Genomic DNA, 27,864 nt, shown 5'->3' with positions numbered 1-27,864 from the left:
TCTTCTGAATCTGTTTAGTGTATTCATCTCTTTGTCTCCCTCTACAATTTTTACCCTCCACACTGCCCTCCAAATGCTAAATTGGTAATCCCTCGATGCCTCAGAATATGCCCTACCAACTGACCCCATCTTCTAGCCACACTCTGTCACAAATTTCTCTTCTCTCCAATTCTATTCAATACCTCCTCATTAGTTATGTGATCTACCCATCTAATCTTCGGCATTCTTCTGTAGCACCACATTCCAAAAGCTTATATTCTCTTCGTGTCTAAACTATGTATCGTCCACGTTTCACTTCCATACATGGCTACGCTTCATACAAATACTTTCAGAAACGACTTCCTGACTCTTAAATCTATACTCAATGTTAAGAAATTTCTCTTCTTCAGAAACGTTTTCCTTGCCATCACCAGTCTACATTTTATATCCTCTCTACTCCGATTATCATCATCAGTTATTTTGCTCCTCAAATAGCAAAACTCATTTACTACTTTAAGTGTCTCATTTCCTAATCTAATTCCCGCAGTATCACCCGATTTAATTCGACTACATTCCATTATCTTTGTTTTGCTTTTGTTGACGTTCATCTTGTACCCTCCTTTCAAGACACTGTCCATTCCATTCAGCTGCTCTTCCAGGTCCTATGCTGTCTCTGACAGAATTACAATGTCATCAGCGAACCTCAAAGTTTTTATTTCCTCTCCATGAATTTTAATTCCTACTCCAAATTTTTCTTTTGTTTCCTTTACTGCTAGCTCAATATACAGATTGAATAACATTTAGGAGAGGCTACAACCCTGTCTCACTCCCTTCCCAACTACTGCTTCCCTTTCATGCCCGTCCACTCTTATAACTGCCTTCTGGTTTCTGTACAAATTGCAAATAGCCTTTCGCCCCCTGTGTTTTACCCCTGCCACCTTCAGAATTTGAAAGACAGTATTCCAGTCAACATTGTCAAAAGCTTTCTCTAAGCCTACAAAAGCTAGAAACGTAAGTTTGCCTTTCCTTAATCTATTTTCTAAGATAAGTCATAGGGTCAGTACTGCCTCAGGTGTTCCAACATTTCTACGGAATCCAAACTGATCTTCCCCGAGGTTGGCTTCTACAAGTTTTTCCATTCGTCTGTAAAGAATTCACGTTAGTATTTTGCAGCCATAGCTTATTAAACTAATAATTTGGTAATATTCACATCTGTCAACACCTGCTTTCTTTGGGATTGGAATAATTATATTCTTCTTGAAGTCTGAGGGTATTTCGCCTGTCTCATACACCTTGCTCACTAGATGGTAGAGTTTTGTTAGGCCTGGCTCTTCCAAGGCTGTCAGTAGTTCTAATGGAATGTTGCTACTCCCGAGGCCTTGTTTCGACTCAGGTCTTTCAGTGCTCTGTCCAACTCTTCACGCAGTATCTTATCTCCTACTTCATCTTCATCTACTTTCTCTTCCATTTCTATAATATTCTCCTCAAGAACATCGCCCTTGTATAGATCCTGTACATACTCCTTACACCTTTCTGCTTTCCCTTCTTTGCTTAGAACTGGGTTTCCATCTGAGCTCATGATATTAATGTAAGTGGTTCTCTTGTCTCCAAAGGTCTCTAATTTTCCTGTAGGCAGCATCTACCTTACCCTAGTAATATGTGCCTCTACATCCTTACATTTGTCCACTAGCCATCCCTGCTTAGCCCTTTTGCACTTCCTGTTGATCTCATTTTTGAGACATTTGTATCACTTTTTGCCTGCTTCATCTACTGTATTTTTATATTTTCTCCTTTCATCAATTAAATTCAATATCTCTTCTGTTGCCCAAGGATTTATATTAGCCCTCGTCTTTTTACCTACTTGATACTCTGCTATCTTCACTATTTCATCTCTACCCATTCTTCTTCTACTGTATTTCTTTCCCCCATTCTTGTCAATCATTTCCTAATGCTCTCCCTGCAGCTCTCTATAATCTCTGGTTTAGTCAGTTTATCCAGGGCCCATCTCCTTAAATTCCCATCTTTTTGCAGTTTCTTCAGTTTTATTCTACAGTTTACAACCTATAAATTGTGGTCAGAGTCCACATCTGCCCCTGGAAATGTCTTACAATTTAAAACCTGGTTCCTAAATCTCTGTTTTACCATTACACAATCTATCTGAGACCTTCCAGTATCTCCAGGCTTCTTCCACGTATACAACCTTCTTTCATGATTCTTGAACCAAGTGTTAGCTATGATTAAGTTATGCTCTGTGCAAAATTCTACCAGGCGGCTTCCTCTTTCATTCCTTACTCCCATTCCATATTCACCTACTACGTTTCCTTCTCTTCCTTTTCCTACTATCGAGTTCCAGTCACCTATGACTATTAAATTTTCGTCTCCTTCATTATCTGAATAATTTCTTTTATCTCATAGTACTTCTCATCAATCTCTTCTTCATCTGGGAGCTAGTTGGCATATAAACTTGTGGGCTCCGTATCTATCTTGGCCACAATAATTCGTTCATTATGCTGTTTGTAGTATCATACCAACATTCCTATTTTCCTATTCATTATTAAACCTACCCTTGCATTACCCCTAATTGATTTTGTATTTATAACCCTGTATTCATCTGACCAGAAGTCTTGTTCCTCCTGCCACCGAACTTCACTAATTCCCACTATATCTAACATTAACCTATCCATTTCCATTTTTAAATTTTCTAACCTACCTGCCCGATTAAGGGATCTGACATTCCACGCTCCGATCTGTGGAACGCCAGTTTTCTTTCTCCGAATAACAATGCCCTCCTGAGCAGTCCCCGCCCAGAGTTCCGAATGGGGGACTAATTTATAGGTGTATTTGTAGAAAAAAAAAATCAGCAACCAGCTGCACATAATAAATTTTATATCTTCAAGTTTTGTGTACATAGCACCCTTCTTCAAAAGATTAGAAATATCACATTATTAGCGAGTGTCAAAAATAGGCCTGTAGTAATGGGGATCATAGTAGCTTTACTACATTTGTACATGCAATATCATCCACATGACTACAGTAATACGCTGCATCACCTGCTTATTTCTGACACTCGCTTGTAATGCAATAATTCTAATCTTCTGAAAGAGGGCACTAGGGGCCTGAAACCAATAGACCAATAAAACTTCCTTTGTACAACTGGCTGCTGATTTGTTTAACAAATTGTATTGTTTGTTGATGTGTTTCAAGTGTAACATGAATATAGCCAATGTCAGCTCAACACGAAACACATTGTGCCACAGATGGGTATATGACAAATAGTCACTTACTGCCAGGATGTTTCATCTTATGTAGGCCACGAGAGAGAATGTCCTGGCACTTGTCCAGTATAATGGTTTCAGCACACATGAAACTGAAGCCAAGTGTGGCATTCAATCTCACTGTGCCCAGAAGTGGATTAAGCAGTGACACAAGGCAGAGGTAATTGGTTGGCTTCAAATGTCGGGCTTAGGAAAAGTGTCGATGACTCAGCAAGGCCATGTGTCACATGACACGTGTAAAACGTCCATTTTTAAACACCGTTCAATTCAAGGCCGAGATCAAGCAAATTGTTCGCAAATCCTTATGGGACTACGGCTTTAGAGCCATAGGGTTGCTAATAAAGAGGCCTTCTATGATGACCACAAAAATTTAGGCTTTCCTTCACTGAATCAAATGTACAACATGACTGGTACCACATAATGTTTTCAGATGAGTCAATATTTAGCTCATTTAATGAGGGGTCCAGTGATAGTCTGTAGACTATGGAGAGCATGTTATGGCCCACACGCATCATTGTCTCATGCTGTGGATGAATGTCATCAGATGTGGCAGGGATACTTCAATGAATTTATGGTCATCTTACTGCAGATCCTTCATGAAATGTACTATGGTACAGAGTGTGAGGATGCGCTATCCCAGTGGAGTGCACTGGTTCACTCAACTCAAATAGTTCAGCAATGGTTGTCACAACAGGCTAATGTCGATCTGATTGACTTACCAGTGCCAGGCTTTGAATCGTGATGTCAATCTGTGTCCCAAAATGGAGTGTCACAAGCACTTCCACTGGCCAACACCAGCCCATGCACACCTAACCAACTGTGGGACAAAGTGTGGGATACATTGGACAGTCTTGTGGACAATGAGACATATTCCAAGAGGCAGACTGTTTCCATGCCTCATCAAATGAGACAAGTGATTCATGCAAGTGGTCGATGGACCCCACAGTAGCCTCCTTTATGACGTGAAACATCCCTATCTCACATTTCGCCACTTCATATTACAATACTTGATATAACTGTAAGTTCGTTAATTGGAAATGTACATAAAATCATTGTACTTAAATTTTACTCAATGAATTCATGCTATTTAATACTTCATATGTGCGAATTTGGGAAACACACACACACACACACAGTATGAGATGGTCAGAGAAAATAATATTGACTATTGACCCCACACACAAACTGATGAACCCTCACACACACACACACACACACACACACACACACACACACACACACAGTATGAGATGGTCAGAGAAAATAATATTGACTATTGACCCCACACACAAACTGATGAACCCTAACATAAAAATATTCTCTTCCTTATTGCCTCTCCAAAATTCTCTGTTTTTTGTGCAAATAAAGTGCAGTCCAGACATACGAAAGCTCTTTTTCGAGACAACATTTTTGGGAGCCTAGGTTAGCATTCCAGGTACTGTGCCAATTTCTCTCGGTTCGTCTTCAGTTTAGAGAAATGAGCACTGCAGAATATGTATTCAGTGTCTTCTCCTTCACACTCCATTTCTAAAGCATTGACCTCAATTAAATTTGTATCAAACCCCAAAAAACTGGCTGATTATGTTACCTGTGTTGTTATTTTTCAAGAACAAAACTTTCACTTGTTTCCTTTGATACCACCACAGATTTTTTCTCTTTCAAATGTTCCCTATAGGGAGACAATGTTAGCTAATTAATAGATTCAGAACGTGCTAATTTTACAAGAGCTGGTAGCTCTTGATGTGGCTTGCTGACTTTGGGAGTTGGACAGATACCACTTGGACCCACATTAACTCCGTTGTTTGCATCTTGTATGTGAGACTCTTGGTGTATTACAAAGTCATTGTCTCGAAGTACTGTATTTGTCTGCTACACAAGAAGAGTCCTATTTTCAAGAGGTTGTTTATGGCACTTTCCATTGTTAATGCTCTCAAGTATGCCACTCAAAATAACTTTGTAATCAAAAAGAAGGTTACTAATGCACCCGAGTTATTTGCCCAACAAGATTCTCTTTCTTGCGGATAATGCATTTTTAACATTCCCATGAATTCCATGAATGTGTGGAAAGGAGTGATAAACAGATTGCGTGGTAACGTTTTTCTCTTGCTTTGTGTAACACCTAAATGCGATGTGAAGCTCATCCAGGGTTGCCACAAGTGAAATTCCCCGCTACTTCCCTGATTTCCAGATAAGTTTTAGCAGTTTTCCCTGACAAATTTTTAAATCTCGAGGATAAGTTAAGAAGTAAGTTGACAATCTGTCTTTGCAGCTATGGTACAAGAAAAAATAGTGCAAATGAGGATATCCATGATCTGAACGCTGACCGATCCATCGTCATTCTTCCGGCGGACAAGGATTCCACGACCGTGGTACTTGATCGTCAGGAGTATGTGGCTGAGGGACTGCGTCAGCTTTCAGACAACACTACATACAAAGTTTGCCAAGGTAATCCCATTCCTGATGTCCAGGCGGAGCTTCAAGGAATCCTCAGAACCTTAGGCCCCCTACAAAACCTTTCACCTGACTCCATCAACCTCCTGACCCCACCAACACCCCGCCCCCCTACCTTCTTCCTAAAATTAACAAACCCAATCATTCCAGCCGTCCCATTGTAGCTGGGTACCAAGCCCCCACAGAACATATCTCGGCCTACGTAGATCAACACCTTCAACCCACTACATGCAGTCTCCCATCCTTCATCAAAGACACCAACCACTTTCTCGAACGCCTGGAATCCTTACCCAGTCTGTTACCCCCGGAAACCATCCTTGTAACCATTGATGCCACTTCCTTATACACAAATATTCCACACGTCCAGGGCCTCGCTACGATGGAGCACTTCCTTTCACGCCGATCACCTGCCACCCTACCTAAAACCTCTTTCCTCATTACCTTGTAACCATTGATGCCACTTCCTTATACACAAATATTCCGCACGTCCAGGGCCTCGCTGTGATGGAGCACTTCCTTTCACGCCGATCACCTGCCACCCTACCTAAAACCTCTTTCCTCATTACCCTGTAACCATTGATGCCACTTCCTTATACACAAATATTCCGCACGTCCAGGGCCTCGCTGCGATGGAGCACTTCCTTTCACGCCGATCACCTGCCACCCTACCTAAAACCTCTTTCCTCATTACCTTAGCCAGCTTCATCCTGACCCACAACTTCTTCACTTTCGAAGGCCAGACATACCAACAATTAAAGGGAACAGCCATGGGTACCAGGATGGCCCCCTCCTACGCCAACCTATTCATGGGTCGCTTAGAGGAAGCCTTCTTGGTTACCCAGGCCTGCCAACCCAAAGTTTGGTACAGATTTATTGATGACATCTTCATGATCTGGACTTACAGTGAAGAAGAACTCCAGAATTTCCTCTCCAACCTCAACTCCTTTGGTTCCAGCACATTCACCTGGTCCTACTCTAAATCCCATGCCACTTTACTTGACGTTGACCACCAGTTGTCCAATGGCCAGCTTCACATGTCCGTCCACATCAAACCCACCAACAAGCAACAGTACCCCCATTATGACAGCTGCCACCCATTCCACATCAAACGGTCCCTTCCCTACAGCCTAGGTCTTCGTGGCAAACAAATGTGCTCCAGTCCGGAATCCCTGAACCATTACACCTACAACCTGAAAACAGCTTTCGCATCCCGCAACTACCCTCCCGACCTGGTACAGAAGCAAATAACCAGAGCCACTTCCTCATCTCCTCAAACCCAGAACCTCCCACAGAAGAACCCCAAAAGTGCCCCACTTGTGACAGGATACTTTCCAGGACTGGATCAGACTCTGAATGTGGCTCTCCAGCAGGGATACGACTTCCTCAAATCCTGCCCTGAAATGAGATCCATCCTTCATGAAATCCTCCCCACTCCACCAAGAGTGTCTTTCCACCGTCCACCGAACCTTCGTAACCTGTTAGTTCATCCCTATGAAATCCCCAAACCACCTTCCCTACCCTCTGGCTCCTACCCTTGTAACTGCCCCCGGTGTAAAACCTGTCCCATGCACCCTCCCACCACCACCTACTCCAGTCCCGTAACCCGGAAGGTGTACACGATCAATGGCGGAGCCACATGTGAAAGCACCGACGTGATTTACCAACTGACCTGCCTACACTGTGAAGCTTTCTATGTGGGAATGACCAGCAACAAACTGTCCATTCGCATGAATGGACACAGGCAGACAGTGTTTGTTGGTAATGAGGATCACCCTGTGGCTAAACATGCCTTGGTGCACGGCCAGCACATCTTGGCACAGTGTTAATCTGTCCGGGTTATCTGGATACTTCCCACTAACACCAGCCTGTCAGAACTCCGGAGATGGGAACTTGCCCTTCAGTATATCCTCTCTTCTCGTTATCTGCCAGGCCTCAACCTCCGCTAATTTCAAGTTGCCGCCGCTCATACCTCACCTGTCTTTCAACAACATCTTTGCCTCTGTACTTCTGCCTCGACTGACATCTCTGCTGAAACTCTTTGCCTTTACAAATGTCTGCTTGTGTCTACGTATGTGCGGTTGGATATGTGTGTGTGTGCGCGAGTGTATACCCGTCCTTTTTTCCCCCTAAGGTAAGTCTTTCCGCTCCCGGGATTGGAATGACTCCTTACCCTCTCCCTTAAAACCCACATCCTTTCGTCTTTCCCTCTCCTTCCCTCTTTCCTGATGAAGCAACCGTTGGTTGCGAAAGCTTGAATTTTGTGTGTATGTTTGTGTGTCTATCGACCTGCCAGCGCTCTCGTTTGGTAAGTCACATCATCTTTGTTTATATATTGACAGCACTGATTGCAACCTGAGGGGAGTGGTAGTGGTAGGAAGGGGAGAAGCAGTAAGAATGGGGGAGCAGGGAAGTAGTGCACAAACTCCGTTGTGTCCAGCCAGTGACAACGCATGACACCTCAGTAACCAAACCATTTCATCTACTGAGATAAAAAACGAGGTTTTTCCTGTTGTCCCCCCCCCCCCCCTTCAAATTTCCATGATTTCCCTGATGTGTTTGAAATTCCGTGACATTCCCTGAATTTCAGAACCTGTGGCAACCCTGTCATCATGTATTAAAATAGTAGTAGTATTACCACTAGGTGGCTTCATAAAGTTCACAAAATTGTCAAACCACTTGGTAAAAATATGAATCCAGCTAATTGGGTGACATGCTGAAGTTATTTTAATATGAGACAGTGTGTGTAATATGCAATACTGTCGCACATTAGGATATCCATGATATCGCATATTAAGAATATGCCATGTTGCAATAAAAACCTAGCCACTTAGTTACACTTCTGAGTTGGAAGGACAATTCACTGCAGTGAATGACAGAGTACATTGTAAAGATATAATCAGATGAATATTAAATAAATCCTTTCAAGTTTTTGTCCTATTTTATTGAAACTTTATTAATTCATTGTATGTCTATCACAATGAGCTCATTTCGGTATTTTTGCCATTTTTACATCATTCTGCAATGATGGTAGAATTTTTTGTAAAAATATATGATAAAACTGTGGAAAATCCAGGGTGGAGTAATAACAATACAATGAAAAGGATAGATTGTTTCTCATCATATAGAAGTGGTGCTGAGTCACAGACAGGCACAACGAAAAGACTGCTAAACATGCGTGCTTTTGGCCAAACAACCTTCTTCTAATGTAGACAACACACACATTCATGCAAGCACAACTCACACACATGTGACAACTGTCTCTGGCCACAAAGGCCGAACTGTGAGCAACTGCACATGATGGGAGAAGCAATATGGATGGTGGGGGTAAGGAGGAGGCTGGGTGGGGGGAGAGAGCAGGGTAGGGCGAGGAACAGTAAAGTGCGGCATGTGGAATCACGTAGGGATGTGTTAGGGAGGGGATAGGGCAACTAGGTGCAATCAGTAGGATCAGCAGGGAACTGGGGAGTAGAGAAGGGGGAAAAAGGATTGTGAGTGGTTTGGTGTGGAGTGGTGAAGGCAAAGGGACTGAAGGACAGGGACTAACAAAGGGTGACACTGGGGGGGTGGGGGGGGTATGGGAACATAGCATATATTGCAGGCAGCAATGCCACCTGTGCAGTTCAGGAAAGCTAGAGCTGGTAAGAAGGATCCAGATCATGTAGGCTGTGAAGCAGCCATTGAAGTGAAGAATGTTGTGTTGGGCACTATACCCATCAACTGAGTTGTCAAGCTGTCTCTTGGCCACAGTTTGCCAATGCCTGTGCATGTAAACAGACAGCTTTTTGGTTGTCATGCCCAGGTGGAACACAGCACAGTGATGGTACCTTGTTAGTAGATTACATGACTGCTTCCACAAGTAGTCCTGCCTTTGATGAGATAGATGATGCTTGTGGCACATGTATGTTGTGGTGGTGGTGGTGGTGGTGGGAGGATGTATGGGACAAGTTTTGCATTTAGGTCTTTTAAAGGGATATGAGCCATGAGGGGAAGGTTTGGGAGAGAGGTGGAACAAGGAAGAAAGAGGATATTGCAAAGGTTTGGAGGGTGGTGGAATACTATTTTGGGAGGGACAGGAAGGCTAGTAGGTAGGATATGCCTCATTTCAGGGTAGGCAGGAGGTAACTGAAACCCTGGAAGAGAATGTGATCCAGTTGCTCCAGTCCTTGGTACTTTGTGGCTGGTCAGTGGGACTCTGGGAGTGGCGGGTGACTCGAGAGAGAATTCAAGGGAGATCTGTTTCTGTAATTACTGTCTGTAATTAAGTCTTTGAAGGCCTCGGTGAGACACTTGGTATATTTTGAGAGGGATTGTTCGTCACTACAGATGCGACGGTCTTTGAAGTTGAGATGAACATCGAGGATGGTGGCTTGTTGGGTTCAGAAGGACCAGGTGAAACGAATGCAGGAGAAGGGGATGAGCTTCTGGAGGAGTGTGGATGGGATGTTGTCACCCTTGATCCAGATCATGAAGATGTCAATATAATATGAACCAGGTAAAGAGTTTGGGATTCTGGGTGGTTAGGAAGGTTTCCTCTACATCATCCACGAATAGGTTGGCACAAGTTGGTGCCCAGTGCTGTACCACTATTTGTTTGTAAGTGATGCCTTTAGAGGTAAAGTAACTGTGGGTGAGGATATAGTTGGTCATGGTGACCAGGAAGGAGGTTGTCAGTTTGGAGTAGGTCAGGCATTGGGAAAGGTAGTGATCAGTAGCAGGAAGGCTATGGGCAAAAGGAATATTAGTGTTAAGGGAGGTAGCATCAGTAGTGAGGAGCAGACTGCTGTGTAGTAAAGGGACAGGAACTGTGGAGAGTTGGTGGAGTAAATGGTTAGCATCTTTCATATAGGACGGCAGGTTACAGGTAATTGGCTGACAGTGTTGGTCTATGAGAGCAGAGATTTTCTCAGGGGATGCTAAGTAACTGGTCACAATGTGGCATCCTGGACTGTTGGGCTTATGGACATTGGGTGCATGTAGTAGGTAGGAATGTGGAGAGTGGCAGGGGCATGGTTGAATTTGGGAGTAGGAAAAAAGGTTAATGTCTTTGGAAAGGACTGATACTTTTCTAGGACTAGGGTTTAGTCCCATAGAAGCATTAGTTCTTTCCAAAGGCCTTACCTTTTCCCTCAGTCCAAAATTCAATCAAGTTGGACTTGTTAAAGACCTTCTTTCATCTCCTGGTCCCTACAGTGAAGACACTTTTTTGTTATTAACTGTGCCAATCAGAGTCAATCCAAATTCATAGTTGAACCATGCCTGACTGTTTCATCCTCCATTCAACCTTGATCCACCCCCACTGCTCTCATATCACCCTGTTAACACAGCAGAATTTCGTAACCTCGAACCTTGCCTCGTCATTTCCACAACCCATCAACATGGAAACTAGCCTTACATATACAGAAAGTACCACAATCCACCACCTAAAAACTGATCCCAAAACTATAATCCTACCTGCGACAAAGACTCCACCACTGTGGTTTTTAACCTTAGGAATTGCCTGTAGGAAGGACTCCACCAGCTGTCCACCCACAAACCCTGTCACAGTGGCCCCATTCCAGAATTCTGGCATGCTCTCCAGTCTCTCCTCAAATCCCTAGTCCCATCCCAGAACCTCTCCCTTGTGTCTCTCTCTCTCTTCACCCCTACCTCTCCCTGCACACTTACCTTTCATGTGTTTCCTCAAGTACATAAAAACAGGCACCCAGGATGTCACATTGAAGCCATTTAATGTGTCCCCACTGAGAGAATCTCTACTGTCATAGTTCAACACCATCAGCCTATTGCCTGTGACCTAACCTCCTATATAAAATATAAAAAACACCAACCATTTCCCCCATCAACTCTTCAAAGGTCCTGTTCCTGTACTGCATGATGTCCTGCTTATCACAATTGATGCTACCTCCATTTACACTAACATCCCTAATGCCCATGGCTTTGCCATTATTGAAAACTACCCTTCCCAATGCCTGAATTATTCCAAACTTACAACTTCCTACCTGGTCACCACGACCAACTACATTCTCATCCACAATTACTACACTTTTGAAGGCATCACTTACAAACAAATCCATAATACGGCAATAGGTTCCCACACAGCACCATTCTGTTTATGGACAATCTACCATTCAGAACCCCAACACCCTCACCTGGTTGATAATCACTGATGACATCTTCATGATCTGGATCAAGGATGAGGATACCCTGCTCATATTCCTTCAGAACCTCATCATCATCTCCACCACTCACTTCACGTAGTCCTCCTGTACCCAACAAGCCACCTTCCTTGAAGCTGACTCCGCTTCAAAGAGGGATATTTCAATACATCTGTCCACATCAAACCTATGAACCACCAGCAATACCTCCACTTTGACAGCTGCCATCCATTCCATACCAACAAATCACTTCCATACAACCTAGCCAACTGTGGGTACTGCATCTCCCCAAATGTACCAAACAACTACACAGACCGTAATTACCCTCCCAATCTTGTACAAAAGCAGATCTACCTTGCTTTATCTCGTCACCCACTACTTCCCAGAGTCCCATCGCCCAGCCACAATGGAGCATTCCCCTCATCCTCAGTACCACCAAGAACTGAAGAAACGGCATCACATTCTCTGCCAGGGTTTAGACCACCTCTCGTCGTGCCCTGAAATGAGGGATATCCCTCCACTATACTTCCCTCCCCTCCCACAGTAGTATTCTGTCACCCACCAAACCTCCACAATATACTCGTCTATCCCTATTCAATTACTGCTTCCAACCCCCTTGCCTCATGGCTCACATACATGTAATAGACCTAGATGAAAGGCATGTCCCATTCATCTTCCCACCTTCTACTCCAATTCAGTCACAATCACCACCTACCCTTTCAAAGGCTGGGCTACCTGTGAAAGCAGTCAAGTGATCCACAAACTAAGCTGCAACCACTGTGCTGCATTCTATGTGGGTGTGTCAACCAAAAAGCTACTGTCTGCTTGAATGGTCACTGACAGACTTTGACCAAGAGGTAGTGGTCCCACCCAAGCCGCTGAGCTTTCTGCCCAACACAATGTTCTTCAGTTCAATGACTGCTTCACAACCTGTGCCATCTGGATCCTTCCTTCCAACACCAGCTTTTCTGATTGCACAGAGATGAGCACTCTCCCTGTAATATATCCCACATTCCTGTAACTTCTGGTCTCAAACTTTGTTAGCCCTGCCTTTCATCCACATATCCCCTTCCCTGCTCCTATTCCACCATACACAGCCTCCAATAAAACACCCACTTACTCTTTTTTCCACTCCTCTACCTCCCCTTTTTAGTGGTTAAAACCATGATCTTTCTAATGAGTCCAATTTGGTAAGTTTTATAGAACACATTGTTTTTTGTAAAATGAGATAGAACATACTGCATTTTATTATGTTTTTACAAAATTGCATTTTTTTTTTCTTTTTACAAGATCTTCAACTTTGCGTTCATTTACTCAGTATTGGAAAGTGGTATATACACGAAACTTTGCATTTGCAAACTTTGTGCTATTAGGTTACTACACACTAAGTTTCACATTCATCATATGTTCCAGTACCTGAGATATAAGAAGGGAATCCTTGAATTTGTTCAGGAGCCAATTTTTTTGGGCAACTTTATCTAAAATTTCCTGGCTCATAAAATTCCTTTCATAATTATTCTTACGAGAGCGCACGAAGTTGTACAACATGGCCAAATTTAATTTCTTCAAATAAAATATTTCCCGAGATAAAACAAGCTCAATGTTGCCAGAAATTTGTGCTCTCTCTCTCTCTCTCTCTCTCTCTCTCTCTCTCTCTCTCTCTCTCTCTCTGTGTGTGTGTGTGTGTGTGTGTGTGTGTGTGTGTGTGTGTGTGTGTGTGCGCGCGCGCGCGCGCGCGCGCGCGCTCAGAGTTGCACATGGAGTCAAACAAGTGACTAATCTCAAACAGTATTGCTTCAATGAATGTTAAATTTTACCAATGTTCTATGGAGACATGAGCGAATGTTCACACAAAAATTCATCGAATGGGCTGACAAAGAATGATCCATAGGTAAATTTTCAGCATCATTCTATTCAGGTCTGGAAGAAAGGCACCAGCAGAGTGGACTGCAATATATGGCTATTAAAAAAAGAAAGCTTTTTGTAAGCACTACACTGTTGAGGTCATTGTCAAAACTGAAAGAATAAAAAGTCATCTGAAGACAGGAGAGAAAAATTTTAAACTCCTCTGGAGTTAGATATACATGATTTAGCTCCAGCAGTACACAACAATAATATTCTATTCTGCAAATGGATTCTCCCTCTAGTAGCTCCAGTTGCAACAGTAATACTGATACACTAGTAGTAGGATGTCGTAAGTCAACATTTAACTTCAACAAAATTGAAGAAAAAACAAATTAGCTCGGTAGACTTTGTAATTATTACCAGTGATCAACAGAGGGCAAAACTGGATCTATTAATGGCAAAGTTCTTTCATGCTAATAATACAGCCTTCAATGCAGATTTAAGTCAAGGATACAAAGACACGATCCAAGTACTGCGGCCTGGTTATGTTGGTCCTAATCTCGTCAAATTATGAAGTGGGTTGGTGCTTCATAAAGTTGCCGATGAGGATGATGCAAATAAAAAACAAGTTAAAGGAGGTTAACAGCGCTTTACTTCTATGTGATGAGTGATATAATATAAAGAATGACTTAAGTATAGAACCACTATACACATACAGGCCAACAAGAACGTCTAGTAAAAGCAACTGATTGTGAGGCTAACCAAGAGACAGCTAAATACTGAGGAGAGTCTTTGAAAAATTCAATTAAAATGTATGAAGAAAATATTCAGAAGAAAATATTTTCTGGTTGCATTGTGAATGAAAATAACATGATAAAAATGAGACAGGTTTTGAAATAAAACCTGCCTGACTTGTTAACATAAGGTTCTTTGTCTCACTACATTAATTTACTAGTACAAGAAGTAACATCTACAAGTATAATGAAGATTATTAGTGAAGTTGGTAAGTACTTTCAGAACCGCCATCAACCACATGGTTGGTTAAAGGAAAAGAATGGTCTTTGCTGCAGCTCGCAAATTCTACTAGATAGAATTTCCAGCAAGACTGTCTATGCACCTTTACTGATAATTATTCTAAATAGGTAGAAAATGTAAAACATGCTCAGTCACAGATAGGCACAACAAAAAGACTGTCAGAAATCTGAAACTGTAAAAGAGAACTTTGCAGACGTCCCCGCTAACATAAGCAAAATCTTGTATAACATTATTATTTATAAAGATGCCATTATCTTCTCCGACAACTGTCGGAGGTTTGTAGTGTCCTTGACCTTCTTCAAGCAATCAGCACAAAAACTGCACAAGCTGCCAAACTGCATATCAATATTTAAGAAAGTCTTGATATGGAGCCCTATAAGAAGGTAACAAAAATTTTGAAAACATGAGAAAGTCCACTGAACACTGGGTTCTTCAAGTGCTCGCACCCATGTTGCTTCTTTAGGCTATAAAATTTTGCAGTTTACATAAAGCAGAGAAAGCTAGACATATGGACCTCAAGGAAGAGCTGGAAATTTTTTCACATCATGCTAAAAACGAAAGTTAGATTTTGAATGGAAAAAAAAAATCCATTTAAAGTTTTTGGAATATCGTGTACAGCTAGTTACCAGGTCAATTAATTAGAACCAGATCTATGGCATTTACAGGTTAGGGATGTTTCACACAACAGTTGTTTGTGATCTTTTGCAATTCTATTTCGTGTGTTCCTTAGATTGGATGGTTATCTATAACTGATGCTCTATGGAACTACCTTTTTATGACTAATCATATTATATCAATATTACGGTTTTGACATGAATTGCCTGTATTTTTACTAGAATTTTGAAATGTCATCTTCACCTAAAATTTTCTCTTGTGCATGACATTTGTACTATGGATGCTCGATATCCACTCACACATTAAAGAATTAAACAGCAGCTTATGGTGCTATGTAATGTAATTTCTAAAGTTTGTCAAAGCTGTATAACATTACCAACAAAAATATTTTGTAACATCAACAGTATTTACAATGCATAGGTGTGCATGCTCACACACGTGCACACACAGTGATAAGAGGAACAACTTTAATTTCCTCTCAATGGATGCAGAGTAGTTCTGTTCCAAACACCTTTAACTGAAACGAGGAGGTAGAAAGATTTCTAGCTACGGATAAATACTTCCCAGATGTTGAACATATTTGACCTTTTACTGAAGTTATGGAATGCTGATAGATGTGTGACAAAATATAGATAAATGTAACAACAATCCTATAGGAAAATGCTGGGATTTAAAAAATAGTTATTTTAAGAAGATAAATTCATGAACAGCTAATAAACAGCACATTAACTTAACAGAAAGAACCACAAAATTTTATCCTTTGTGGATAACACAATAATTATGTCGGTGGGAAAACAAATTTGGAAAAAGGAAAGACTGTACAATTTAATTTCTGTTATGAAGGGATCTATCAGAAAGGGCTGGATTATGAAGCAAATAAAGCAACAGCTATTCTGACAAATATCAAAAGATAAATGCAGCAGTCCACACAGTATGTTTATGTCAGTTGAAGCTGCACAGTTCCACACTGCATTTGCTCACATACTCTTTCTTAATATTCAGTAATGAGTTCACTTTGCAGGATTGTAATAGTCTGCGTACTTTCAGTGCTAGCTACAGGCAGGGTGTTGTGTGAAAAACAGACACTACACAGAGAAACTACAAAATGAAAGCAGTTACATAACTGGCAATGAGTGTCATCAACCAATATCAGATGACTGACACCTGAGATGCAAAGCTATATGACAACAATGAGAAAAACAGAAGACATGAGTTAAGACTATTCAATAATTGGTTACTGATTGGCAGCTGTCCTAAAATTAGTTGTAGTCACTTTGTTATTTTGATGCAGGGAAATTAACAGTCTGTGTGTTTACTCTAGTCCATAGCTTCTTGCAACTTTGGAGAAAGTAAAGCTACTGAACAAGGGTTTTTCTATGAAATTGCTGATAAATACATAGTTATCAGCTGCAAGTCTAGGTTTTTTTTGAATTGTAACTGTACATTTCTCTCTGAATATAGTGAGGCAATAAATCAATACTACAACTGTATTCTCTTTGCACCACGGCAGGTGCTAACTGGTATGGAACTCAAATGCAGAAAACAACAGTTCATCTGAGGAACACAATGGTGACAGACCAGTGATACACTAATGGCTTTTTTCACTATTTATCCTTTAAAAATTAGTGACATAGTAATACTGTGAGAAATACAGAGAGGAATTATGTGAGACTCCCTTCCAGATGGTAATTGTTAAAGGTAACAGGGTGAGGGAACACAATGAAAGGAACATTACGCAAAACATTAAACCAAACAGTACATTAAGGTTGTACTTAAATAGTTCTAAACTATCTTGAACCCATATACTGTACCTGTTTTTCCCTGAAATAAAGTCTCTATCAAAGCAAGTGGTTGCAGAATTATTTTCCATGTGGAGAAAATCAGCACTTCCACTCAGATTTATGTTCTGCTTCTCAGTTTTCAGCACTCTCATTGGGGAAATACTGTGATCTGTGTAAGAGTAAATATTTAGAAAATGACAATTTAATATAAAGGACTTTCATCTCTTTCATCTAGGAAATTCACAAAAAGAATGCACTAAGATACATAATTGATTTTTAAAGAATAAACTGTTTCTCTTGGGTTCATTCCTGACTTGTGGTTTTGTTTAAAATAATTTACTGATCTGTCACTGTTTTAATGAGATAAATTATTCTACAGTTCTTAAACTCGTCATTTTCTACACTACTTTCAGGTAATGCTGCTTGTCTCTCAAAATGCAATTCAATGGATCTTAACTAGAGACTTACCTCTGTGATATCTGAATGGCCTTACTCTCGTTTTATCTTCACCTGGTGACTGTTCCCAGTTGGATATTTCATCATGAGACCATAATCTGCACATAATCAGAAAAGCAAACTGGTAACCAACATGGTAGTGGTGTATTTAAGAATAATGACTCAACTGTGAAGTGATGTATCTCTGGTGGCATGGGTATTCTTAAAACCCAGACATCATCTGCAATGATTCTTTAATAACAGTCATTTAGATAAAATAAAGAAGATTTTTATCTTCAGGTACAAAGGAATCGGTGCACTACTACACCCAGCAACTACGCATTGCAGTGATTTTAGTCAAATAATTTCAGGTAAGTGTTTTCAACATCAACAGCACAGATCTTGTGCACTGATATAGCAAATATCAACATCATCTATGAAACAGTTTTATTTATAGGTCTTTTTAAAATAGTGATTTCCTGTGTATTTTAAAAATGGCTCTGAGCACTATGGGACTCAACTGCTGTGGTCATTAGTCCCCTAGAACTTAGAACTACTTAAACCTAACTAACCTAAGGACATCACACACATCCATGCCCGAGGCAGGATTCGAACCTGCGACCGTAGCAGTCGCACGGTTCCTGACTGCGCGCCTAGAACCGCGAGACCACCGCGGCCGGCCTGTGTATTTTAAACTATTTGGAATACAGTGATGGCAAACTATTTATTAGAAATGCCATCACCGACAAATATTCATCTATGATTAGGGAAAGTGACGATGTATCGGCTGTTTCATTTCAAAATTGTCCACATGGAGGGCATTTTAAAATATCAACCACAAATGAATAAAGAGAACATGTACAATATGGTTTTGGATAATTGGTCATTAGACAAAAAAGTATGGTATATTTTACATGAAGAATTAACAATGAAATACCTTTGTGCATGGCAGAGGCCGCAATTGCTGAATGATGAAATGAGAAAATTAATCTCTTATTACCATTCTAACTGTTATAGGACATAAAAAGCCCCATTTGACATTTTAGCTTTCATATTTCTTGGAGTATGTAATATCACAAGTTGTAGATAACTATCTTACCTCTGCTTTCAATGAACTGTGCACAGCTCTCAGCAATAATATTTTGTTTAGAAAATTCATATGCTGAAACCTAGGCCAAGTGGAACTTTATTTTAATGGAATTTTTCTTGGCTCAACTGATCTCAGATTGCCAAAGTTTTGAATTATTCTCTCCTTCCTAAGGTGTTCCCATTTTGATTTTTCTATTTCAGAGGGGAAAAAAAGGGTGGATTCAGCATAGTATCAAACACTGCATGCCAGGTAAGCAAATTACTATTGATCGACGCACGTGTATTGTTGTATCTTCGTGCATTTTAAACCACGAGAACTGTGTGGCTTTGTTTTTGATCTCGGATGGGAATTCTGCCACCTACCAAACCTCCACAATATCCTCGTCTATCCCTATTCAATTACTGCTTCCAACCCCCTTGCCTCATGGCTCACATACATGTAATAGACCTAGATGAAAGGCATGTCCCATTCATCTTCCCACCTTCATCTACTCCAATTCAGTCACAATCACCACCTACCCTTTCAAAGGCTGGGCTACCTGTGAAAGCAGTCAAGTGATCCACAAACTAAGCTGCAACCACTGTGCTGCATTCTATGTGGGTGTGTCAACCAAAAAGCTACTGTCTGCTTAAATGGTCACTGACAGACTTTGACCAAGAGGTAGTGGTCCCACCCAAGCCGCTGAGCTTTCTGCCCAACACAATGTCCTTCAGTTCAATGACTGCTTCACAACCTGTGCCATCTGGATCCTTCCTTCCAACATCAGCTTTTCTGACTGCACAGAGATGAGCACTCTCCCTGTAATATATCCCACATTCCTGTAACCATGGTTTGAAGAGTACAACTCCGTGCCTATCCAAAACAGTGGAAGAATGGCACCTCTCCCAAGGTTGCCATCCCATTCATTGACGGTTATCACCCAGGAATCGTTGACGATTATCACCCAGGATAGCACAGAAACACAACTAATTGCTGAACACAGTGTGATGTCATTCACTGGCAGTCCATGCTTCGCTGTCACAGCACCACTTTAAACACAACTGTTTGTGTTGTGATGTGGTGTTAAAAAGGCAGCCCATGCATGGGATGGTACTTCCCTCATCTGGCTGCAGCTAGTCTCCAACCATAGTGTGGGATGACATAAAATATTACAAAGCAGCCACAGGTTATGATGTGCTTGATGCACAATGTGATGATCCTCTATATGGTGATTATAAGTAGTTGACTGGAGCCTTCAAGAGAAGTATGCTTTTGCTCATGTTCACATGCAGTCCAACATTGGACACTGTCATACCTGAATGGGCCACAAATCTGAATATTGCATGATTACACATGCCAAGTGGAGACACTCAATAAGAGGCCTTTTAAACACTGTCAGATACTGGTAACTCTGTCTCACACTATTACATGGCAACTCTGTGTCCTTCACATTGATCACTGAACATCTGATGCTTTTTACACCCTACCAGACCTGGTAACAACACCAGACGTTAGCAACACTAATGCACTCTGGTAGTCATTCTACCTGCCAGGGAATTGCAGCTCTAATCATTAACATATTGCCAAGACTGTGTATGTGTATGAAGCTACATTGACACCTGACCACGTCTTGAGGGTGCTTGATTTTTTTCTTTCTTTTTTTCTTTCTTTTTTTTTCAGGCACATATATTTACTGAAACAAAGGTGAAATGAGAAGTTTAAATTTATGTAGGCAATGTTAAAGTCCTTCCTGTATGAAATAAATTATTAAATGTTTTTATTGATGAAAGAAAGAAAAGAACAAAATACCAAGATTAATGTTATGTTAATGAAAATCCACTCCGGCTGCTTAATTAGATTTTTATGGAGTCTACATGACCAGATTTGGCCTTTATATTAGGTCATTACCACATGTATCTGTAACTGATATTGTTAGTACATAATATGGATATACGAGGTCTGTTCAAAAAATTCCATAACATTCGTAATTTCATGCCAATGGTGTGTTGGAGTGAAATGTGGTTGGCATATCTGCAAATGCCTGTGCTTAATGTGTGGCTGCTAGAAGTTTCATTGTTGTTTGCCTGTTAGCTATTGTTCAGTGCTGTATGTTATGTCACACAGTTTGTGAATTTCAAGATGGCAGAGTTAGAGGAGCAAAACTTCTGCATTACATTTTGTATGAATCTCAAAGAAAATCTTTACAGGCACACACCAAATGATGCAGGAAACCTACAGTGATGTGTGCTTAAGCCTTACGAGTGGTTGCACACGGTTTAAAAATTGTTGGATGGAAGTTAATATGATTTGTTCAGGAAGCCCTTTGTCGCCTACCGATAACGCATATGTCAGGAATGTCAGCGAAATTGTGCATTCCAATTCAAGACTGACTGTCCACGAGATTGCAGACGAATATGACATCTCAGATGGATCATGTCATGAAATCCTGACATGGCATCTTTGAATGCATCGTTTTGCTGCAGAGATTATCACACAGCGCATGAGTCACTACAGACTTTCACCTCAGAATCTTTGAAGATCTTTTGGATTGCGCAAATGAGAATGAGGTGTTCCTTATTTCCAAAGTTGAAAACCTCGTTGAAAGTACGGAGATTTGCAATGATAGATAATATACAAGAAAATTTTGAGATGGCACTTCGTGTGATCCAGCAAGAGGAATACCAAGACTGCTGAGAAAATGCCACACTTTGATGTCAGCATGCAATTCCTCATCCCGAATCAAGACAAGAGTTTACCTAGCAAAAGCAAATCAGACGCATTTTGAAAACACATGTATGAGAATGAGGACCTAACAACAATGTCACATTATGCAGTGTATCAGAACATAGAGAGCAATGTTTATCACCTACACTACAGTACCAGCCATTATGGCTCAAAGAGTAGACTGCTGTGACATCAAACCCACATCCACCATGCAGCTACGGTTCAAGTCTTTTCACATTCCTTTTTTTTTTTGACGTCCATTTCCTAGTTCTCAATGTTTATAATGAGGACATCATTTTGTCACATAACAGTGTGATAAATTAAACTGCATGCATGTGTCAACTAAATGTGCAGTGCACAACCATAACTGGTCTTGTCAAGTTCATGTAGGCGGCCTCCCTAGGGAGTACACGATATCAAAGGGCAGAAAACTTTTCAAGTACATTTCGCTTTTAAGTTATATAATTGTTTTGTACTTATACTGTATGTGTATGTCTCCCATCTCCCATTCTGTAAAATATTCATATATGCACTAACAATAGAAGTTCAGATACACTTGATAATGACATAATATAAAGGACGAAACCAGTTGTGGGGAGTTAATAAAGTTCCAGTTACGCAACTGGGATGGCTTTTCATTAACTGAACAACAATTGTGGAACCAGCACACTTCAAATGTGGAGAAACTGATGATAGTTTTAGTCAAAAAAAGTCAAGTAATCTGTCATAGGAAATATGAAATTATTTGTATTACAGTAATATAATTAAAACCAAAAACTTGACAAAACACCATTATGCACACATTCAAGAAATTATAAGTGAATTGCAGTTGTAGCTACATTGTTCAGTATGTATTATTCTAACATTCAATACTGGTTTATCATCCGTTCAGTATGGTGCTTACTTTGTATCACAATCAAGCACTTTTTGAAACTAACCATGTTGTTGACTAATATTACCGTAATTTTGATACTATTCACATGTTAGAATCAACACACAATTGTAACCAGACTGTATGACTTAATTTCTGTTTTATGGACCAATGGAACATAAAAAAGCAAACAGATTAGTACTCAAGTAATTGCTTCTAGTGTTACTCCTAACAATGGTAACTTAAAGAAATTACTAGCATATTTCTTATTTTTTAAAAATCTAGTTGGCAAAATCGAATTACTACAGTAATTAATTTTCTATATTATGCAAATGGATTAGTCATTAATATTAGAATACAAAGCACATATTTAACTCACCTCTTGCTTGGAAGAAGACTGTGTCTACTTTCAGCTGAATTTGTCTGAGCAGCTGTTTCAGTTTTTGTTAAATCTGTACAAGCATCTACACTGCTTTGAACTGGAGAATTTTCTTTCTTTTGGTTGGAACTCCAGGAACCTGAACCCACTGATCTTGTACTTTGAGCTGAATGTTGTGACAATTCTGTTTGTATGCTTGAAGAGACTTCTGTCTGCACAGGTGAAGTACTGGGAACAACAGATTTCTTTGTTTCTGAGTTCATGGGGTTTCCTGGCTCTGTGCTGATGCTTGTTGCTGTTGTCAGTGCTCTTTCTTGTAGCGGTGTTCCCTGAGAAAGTTGTGTAAAATATTTAAATTTCTTTGTGGACCTCCTTGTTAACACAAAGGCCAACAGAAATATCCCAAACATAAGAAAACACCTTGTTTTGATACATTGACGCATACTATTCCCCACATACAGAGTGTGAAGAAATTTGGTGAACTTTTGATTTACGTTGCTCAGTAAATATACTGATGAAAATTTGAAATGCTTGTCATCTTCATTTAAAGATCTCTCACTAATTTTATGGACTGCAACAGATCTTTATAAACATATAAAACAACTTTCTTTAGAGTGATGTAGCAGGTGTTTGTTTAATATTTTCATGCTACATTGCTTAATAAATGTGTAATACATTCACTTTAACAACATGCTCACACTTTGAGAACAGCATATTTGTACTGGAGAGATAAAGGGGTGCAAGTTCATTTTCTGCAATTTTGTTTTTAAACCACACAATGAAACCCTGTTTCATTTAAGGAAAGAGGAGATCAGTCCTGTTATTAAGTGTTAAATGGACATGTAACCTCCTAACATGGCCATGGACGGGAGCAAGAAGATAAATACATTACAATTTTTTAGCAATAAGTAAATATGCTATAAAAAAGATTAAAATATGAAATAACAACAATTACTAAGCACCATATACAGGAGGTGTGGAGTCGCAGGCAGGCACAACAAAAGTGTGTACTAGAAATATTTCAGCTTTTGGACAAAGTCCACCTTCAGAAGTAAAACTAGCACACATTCACACAATAGCAGCTCACGCACACATGGCTACTATCTTCAAGTGCTAAGGCAGTGAGTGAGTTCTACTTCTGAAGGAGAACTTTGCCTGAAAGCTGAAATATTTCTAGTATTAACAATATTAGGAGGAGGATTGGTTACTATTCACCGTAAAGATGAGACCTCATCTATATAGTGAATAGGCACAATGTAAAGACTGTTCCATATTATAGCTTTTAATACTGCTGGTATTCCAAACTGGAGTTACTATTGCTTCACATTTCTAGGTCTAGGTCTAGTAACTATCAAAGGCAATTCACTTGCGAAAGTTATAAAACATGAGACAGAAACTGTTCGCCATCACTTGCCTGCAGGAGGTGAAGTTTTATGTACTTACAACATTACAGGTCAAAAAAGAGTGGGGGGAGAGAGAGGGAGGGAGAGGGGGACAGAGAAGAGAGAGAGAGAGAGAGAGAGGGAGGGAGAGGGGGACAGAGAAGAGAGAGAGAGAGAACTGAGGGGGGGGGGGGAGGTGTCAAAGATAGTACTTTGGTAATCATTGTGCCACCTTCAAAGACAACTAAGACGAAAAGGAGATTGGGAAGGATAGCTAGGACAGTTTTGTAAAGCCATTGTAAGAAATATTGATTTGTTTAAAAGAACTGCTGTTGCCATTGGACTGTAAACAAACACTATAAACATTAATTGTTCACATTGTACTGAAAAAAGAATCTTTAATAATTGCCCCATATCACACAATTATGCTTCCTATTGTGGGAGAAAGACAAAAACAACATGTTACAGTGTATAGAACCATATGCATTTACGGGAAGTTTCAGAACATCATAGGCCAAGGCGAAAACAAAAATATGATACAGCAGCAGGCTCATTGTTTCTATTACACTTGCTAAATTAGAATCTAGAAACAAAATAGACCACATACCAAGGTTTTGTTGTCTGTCACATTACATCTGGCAAGATTTAGGTGTTGCAAGAGCAGATTTCTCCATTCCTTAGATGCTTCCATGTACATATTTCGCAACCTGTCAGGAAAAGATAAATCAGGGCCAACAAATATAATTCAGTCAAAATAACTGTTTCTTGTGAGCTTAAACATGATAATGTATGGGCATCTGTGTATACAGCACATTATTACTAATTAGCCAGTAATAAAACATGGATAAGTTATCAACTGAGATGAAATTATTGTTTCGGTTCCTGATGAGTTTTTTTTATAGAAATCGTGTTAAATATGGAGAAATTTGAACATATAAACAGACCTTTTTATCTCTTCTCTGTCATGCTCGAGTTTCAGAACAAGGGCTCGCTGCTTTTTTTTAACAGATGGGACGAGGTTTTCTTTGCCACACTGCTTCAACTGTCTGTAATGCAGAGCAGATGAAATGGAAAAAGAACTTATATACCATTAAATAGGGATATGTAAATGCTCTACTAGGACATGAACAGACCGTTACTTCATTATTTATTGCAGATTGTATTTAAGTGAAAAGTCTTGAAAATACAAAATATTTGAAATGCCATGTAGAAAGTAAAAAAGGAATTAGACCTTTTGTTTGTTTCAAGTGACATCATGTCAGTCTTGAATCGATCAAGGAGTGCCTGCTCTGTTGTGTCCAGAAGAATGTCCTGCTCATGTGCACGCATTGCTTCTTCCTGGATCAACTTCGCATACTGCAAAATGGAAAAACATGATATGATGAAATATGGACAAATAACTTATGTTTATACTTGACATTTAACTACTCACTTCAGGTCAATGTGAATTGAGTGAGTTTTCTGTGGCTTATCTTTCACAAGGTGAGGTCCAAAGTTAGTCAATTCTATGTAAATTCCTTTGCTGTCAGCCTGTCCCATTTAATACCACTGTTGGGCTCACTTTTTAATTACACTTCATGATTTGACCCAACAGATCACCTGTGTTGCTCTGTATTCCAGCACTGTGATTTGACCCTATCACTTGTGTTACCTTAGTATGCCTATGAAGTTGTCACACACAAGACTAATTACATTATGCACAGAGATACTGTAGCAGTCATTATGCCTTTGCTCCTTATGCAATTTGAAAGAAATCCTAACATGTGGTACCATGGTAAGTATTATCTGTTGCATACTTCACAGTGATGACACCAGTTGCAAAGGTGTTTCTTAATTTGCCTGTTTTATGTTAAAGATATTTCATGCTTCACATGCCTGTGTCTCCCATACTAATTTATTAGTTACTGTAGTGGGGTTTCACCCTCTTATTATAATATCTGAATGTAAATTTTCTTGCCCTGACTTAGTAGCTAGTTCTTAGAAAATTTTTTTAATGTAATGTACCATAGGTACGCATTTGTTCCATTGTGGCAGCTGGCCGAGCCTCGCCATGGAACTTCTCACGACGCCTAGTTTCCTTGTTGCTTACGTGTGACCCTTATTCATGGCCTGGTATAGCTCTGTCTACGTTTTTCTTATTGTTTTTAGTATTTACAGACATAATCTTATGATTATGTGTCTTTATTATGTATTAGTTTTATTCTGTGGCATGGCCAACGTTTGGCCCTCAAAATAATGTAACGTTTGTAAGTATCACGATTTTCTTTATTATGAAAGCATTAGATTGATGTATTTCAATGTTTAATGTATGTCTGTATAGGTTAATTTATATGTTCTGAAGAAGATACCATTATTAGAATCGAAAACTAGGCAAAAAAAAAAAAAAAAAAATTACCTTACAACTGACGGCTGAATTTCTTATTGTCTGAACAATTCATGTTTGCTGAAGTGCTGCATTATGTTAAAGATTTGTTAAAAGATGATTGTTGTGCTAATTTCAGTCCAGAATAAAAGTAGAGTACTTTGTAAGCTCAAAGAAGACAAGTACAATAACAGCTTTCTGTGACAGAAAAATGCTGTAAATTTTTTTATGAAATGAAGGAGGGAGAAAATGCTTAAGCAGAGAGCAAAGCGTTTCATTACGTACAAATCTGAACATGAATTGTATAAATAGAAGACGGATTTACACTAAGTACAAAACGTAGGCCAAAATGAAGCTTGCAAAAGTGTGAAAAACAAACTATTCAAAAGATTTAGAACTGTTCACAGGAGTCAAGGCACTGTTATCGAGGGAGATATAGGGGAATGAGGGCTTTAAATTTCAGGTGGTATGAATAGTATTGATTTCAAGGCTTCTTCAATCTGGTTGAACAGATTCAGGAAATTATAGGAAAAGGAATTACAAAGTTTACCTCAAGTAAACTTCTAAAGGAGATGTCATTTATAGCTGATATGAAGATAAAGATTCTTGTTATCCCCTTAAAGCTGTATATAAAGCTATTCATGCAAACAACACTTAATCATTTCAAGCAATAAAAAGACAGAGCAGTCAATGAATGCTATGACACATTTGTATATAAAATGCTGATGATAAGTAACAGCAGTGGATTACTGTTTTTGCCACTTTGTCTTCAGTAACATCAATGCAAATTAGGATCAAATTTTTTTTAAAAAAAGGACGTTTTACTTACAAAAGTCATGTAATCAATGTAGAAAATCTGGAAAAGTGGGAGATAATATTTTAAGACGTTTCTTCCGAAACACCTCCTTGCCATTTGCAGAGACTAATTCAGTGCTTTTGTTGGACTCTTGGCCTGGACATAAGGGTGCTTCTCTCTTTATGAGGATAATGATAAGACTGTTAATATAATTCGGATGACTGGGTGTTGTGTGATGTCCTTAGGTTAGTTAGGTTTAAGTAGTTCTAAGTTCTAGGGGACTGATGACCATAGATGTTAAGTCCCATAGTGCTCAGAGCCATTCGAAACACACACCCCCCCCCCCTTTTTTTTTTTTAATTCGGATTCCACCTGGAAGTAATAATGTGATATTCTGCCTCTTAACAAAAAACATTTTTCAACAGTGTAAATCATTTTTCAGGTAATTGTCAGACAATATAATTTCTGTCAGCTCTGTCATTTCAGCTGTATCAGCAGAACAGTATTGTTAAACTTCAGTTATTTCTGCATTGCCAGTTTGTATTACGAATTTGGTCAATTATGCCTGGTATGGAGCAAAAACAATGGCCACGACCATTTCTTACTTTATTCCAGTTATGTCTAAATAAAACTAGTAATTACTCTGAAATGCTGGAATGCATTAATTTTTCTTTCATCATATGTGCCTAATGTACAGAAAAGGATTGTTTTCG

General features: G+C 39.8%; 1 protein-coding gene across 1 annotated transcript in view; it reads right to left on the bottom strand.

Moving 5' to 3' along the window:
• LOC126259929 (centrosome-associated protein 350-like) overlaps nt 1-27,864 on the bottom strand; it is a 169,359-nt gene that overhangs the window by 138,967 nt on the left and 2,528 nt on the right. Inside the window, exons 3-8 of the mRNA XM_049957021.1 lie at nt 25,225-25,349; nt 24,938-25,039; nt 24,601-24,700; nt 22,612-22,940; nt 17,602-17,687; nt 17,164-17,302 (exon numbers count right to left, since the gene is read on the bottom strand). Of these exons, the coding sequence (XP_049812978.1) occupies nt 17,164-17,302; nt 17,602-17,687; nt 22,612-22,940; nt 24,601-24,700; nt 24,938-25,039; nt 25,225-25,349 (881 nt within the window). The remainder of the gene's footprint in view (nt 1-17,163; nt 17,303-17,601; nt 17,688-22,611; nt 22,941-24,600; nt 24,701-24,937; nt 25,040-25,224; nt 25,350-27,864) is intronic.

This window comes from Schistocerca nitens, chromosome 5 (genome assembly GCF_023898315.1).
Source record: "Schistocerca nitens isolate TAMUIC-IGC-003100 chromosome 5, iqSchNite1.1, whole genome shotgun sequence".
Lineage (NCBI taxonomy): Eukaryota > Metazoa > Arthropoda > Insecta > Orthoptera > Acrididae > Schistocerca > Schistocerca nitens.
This window is presented reverse-complemented; position numbering and strand designations above follow the sequence as displayed.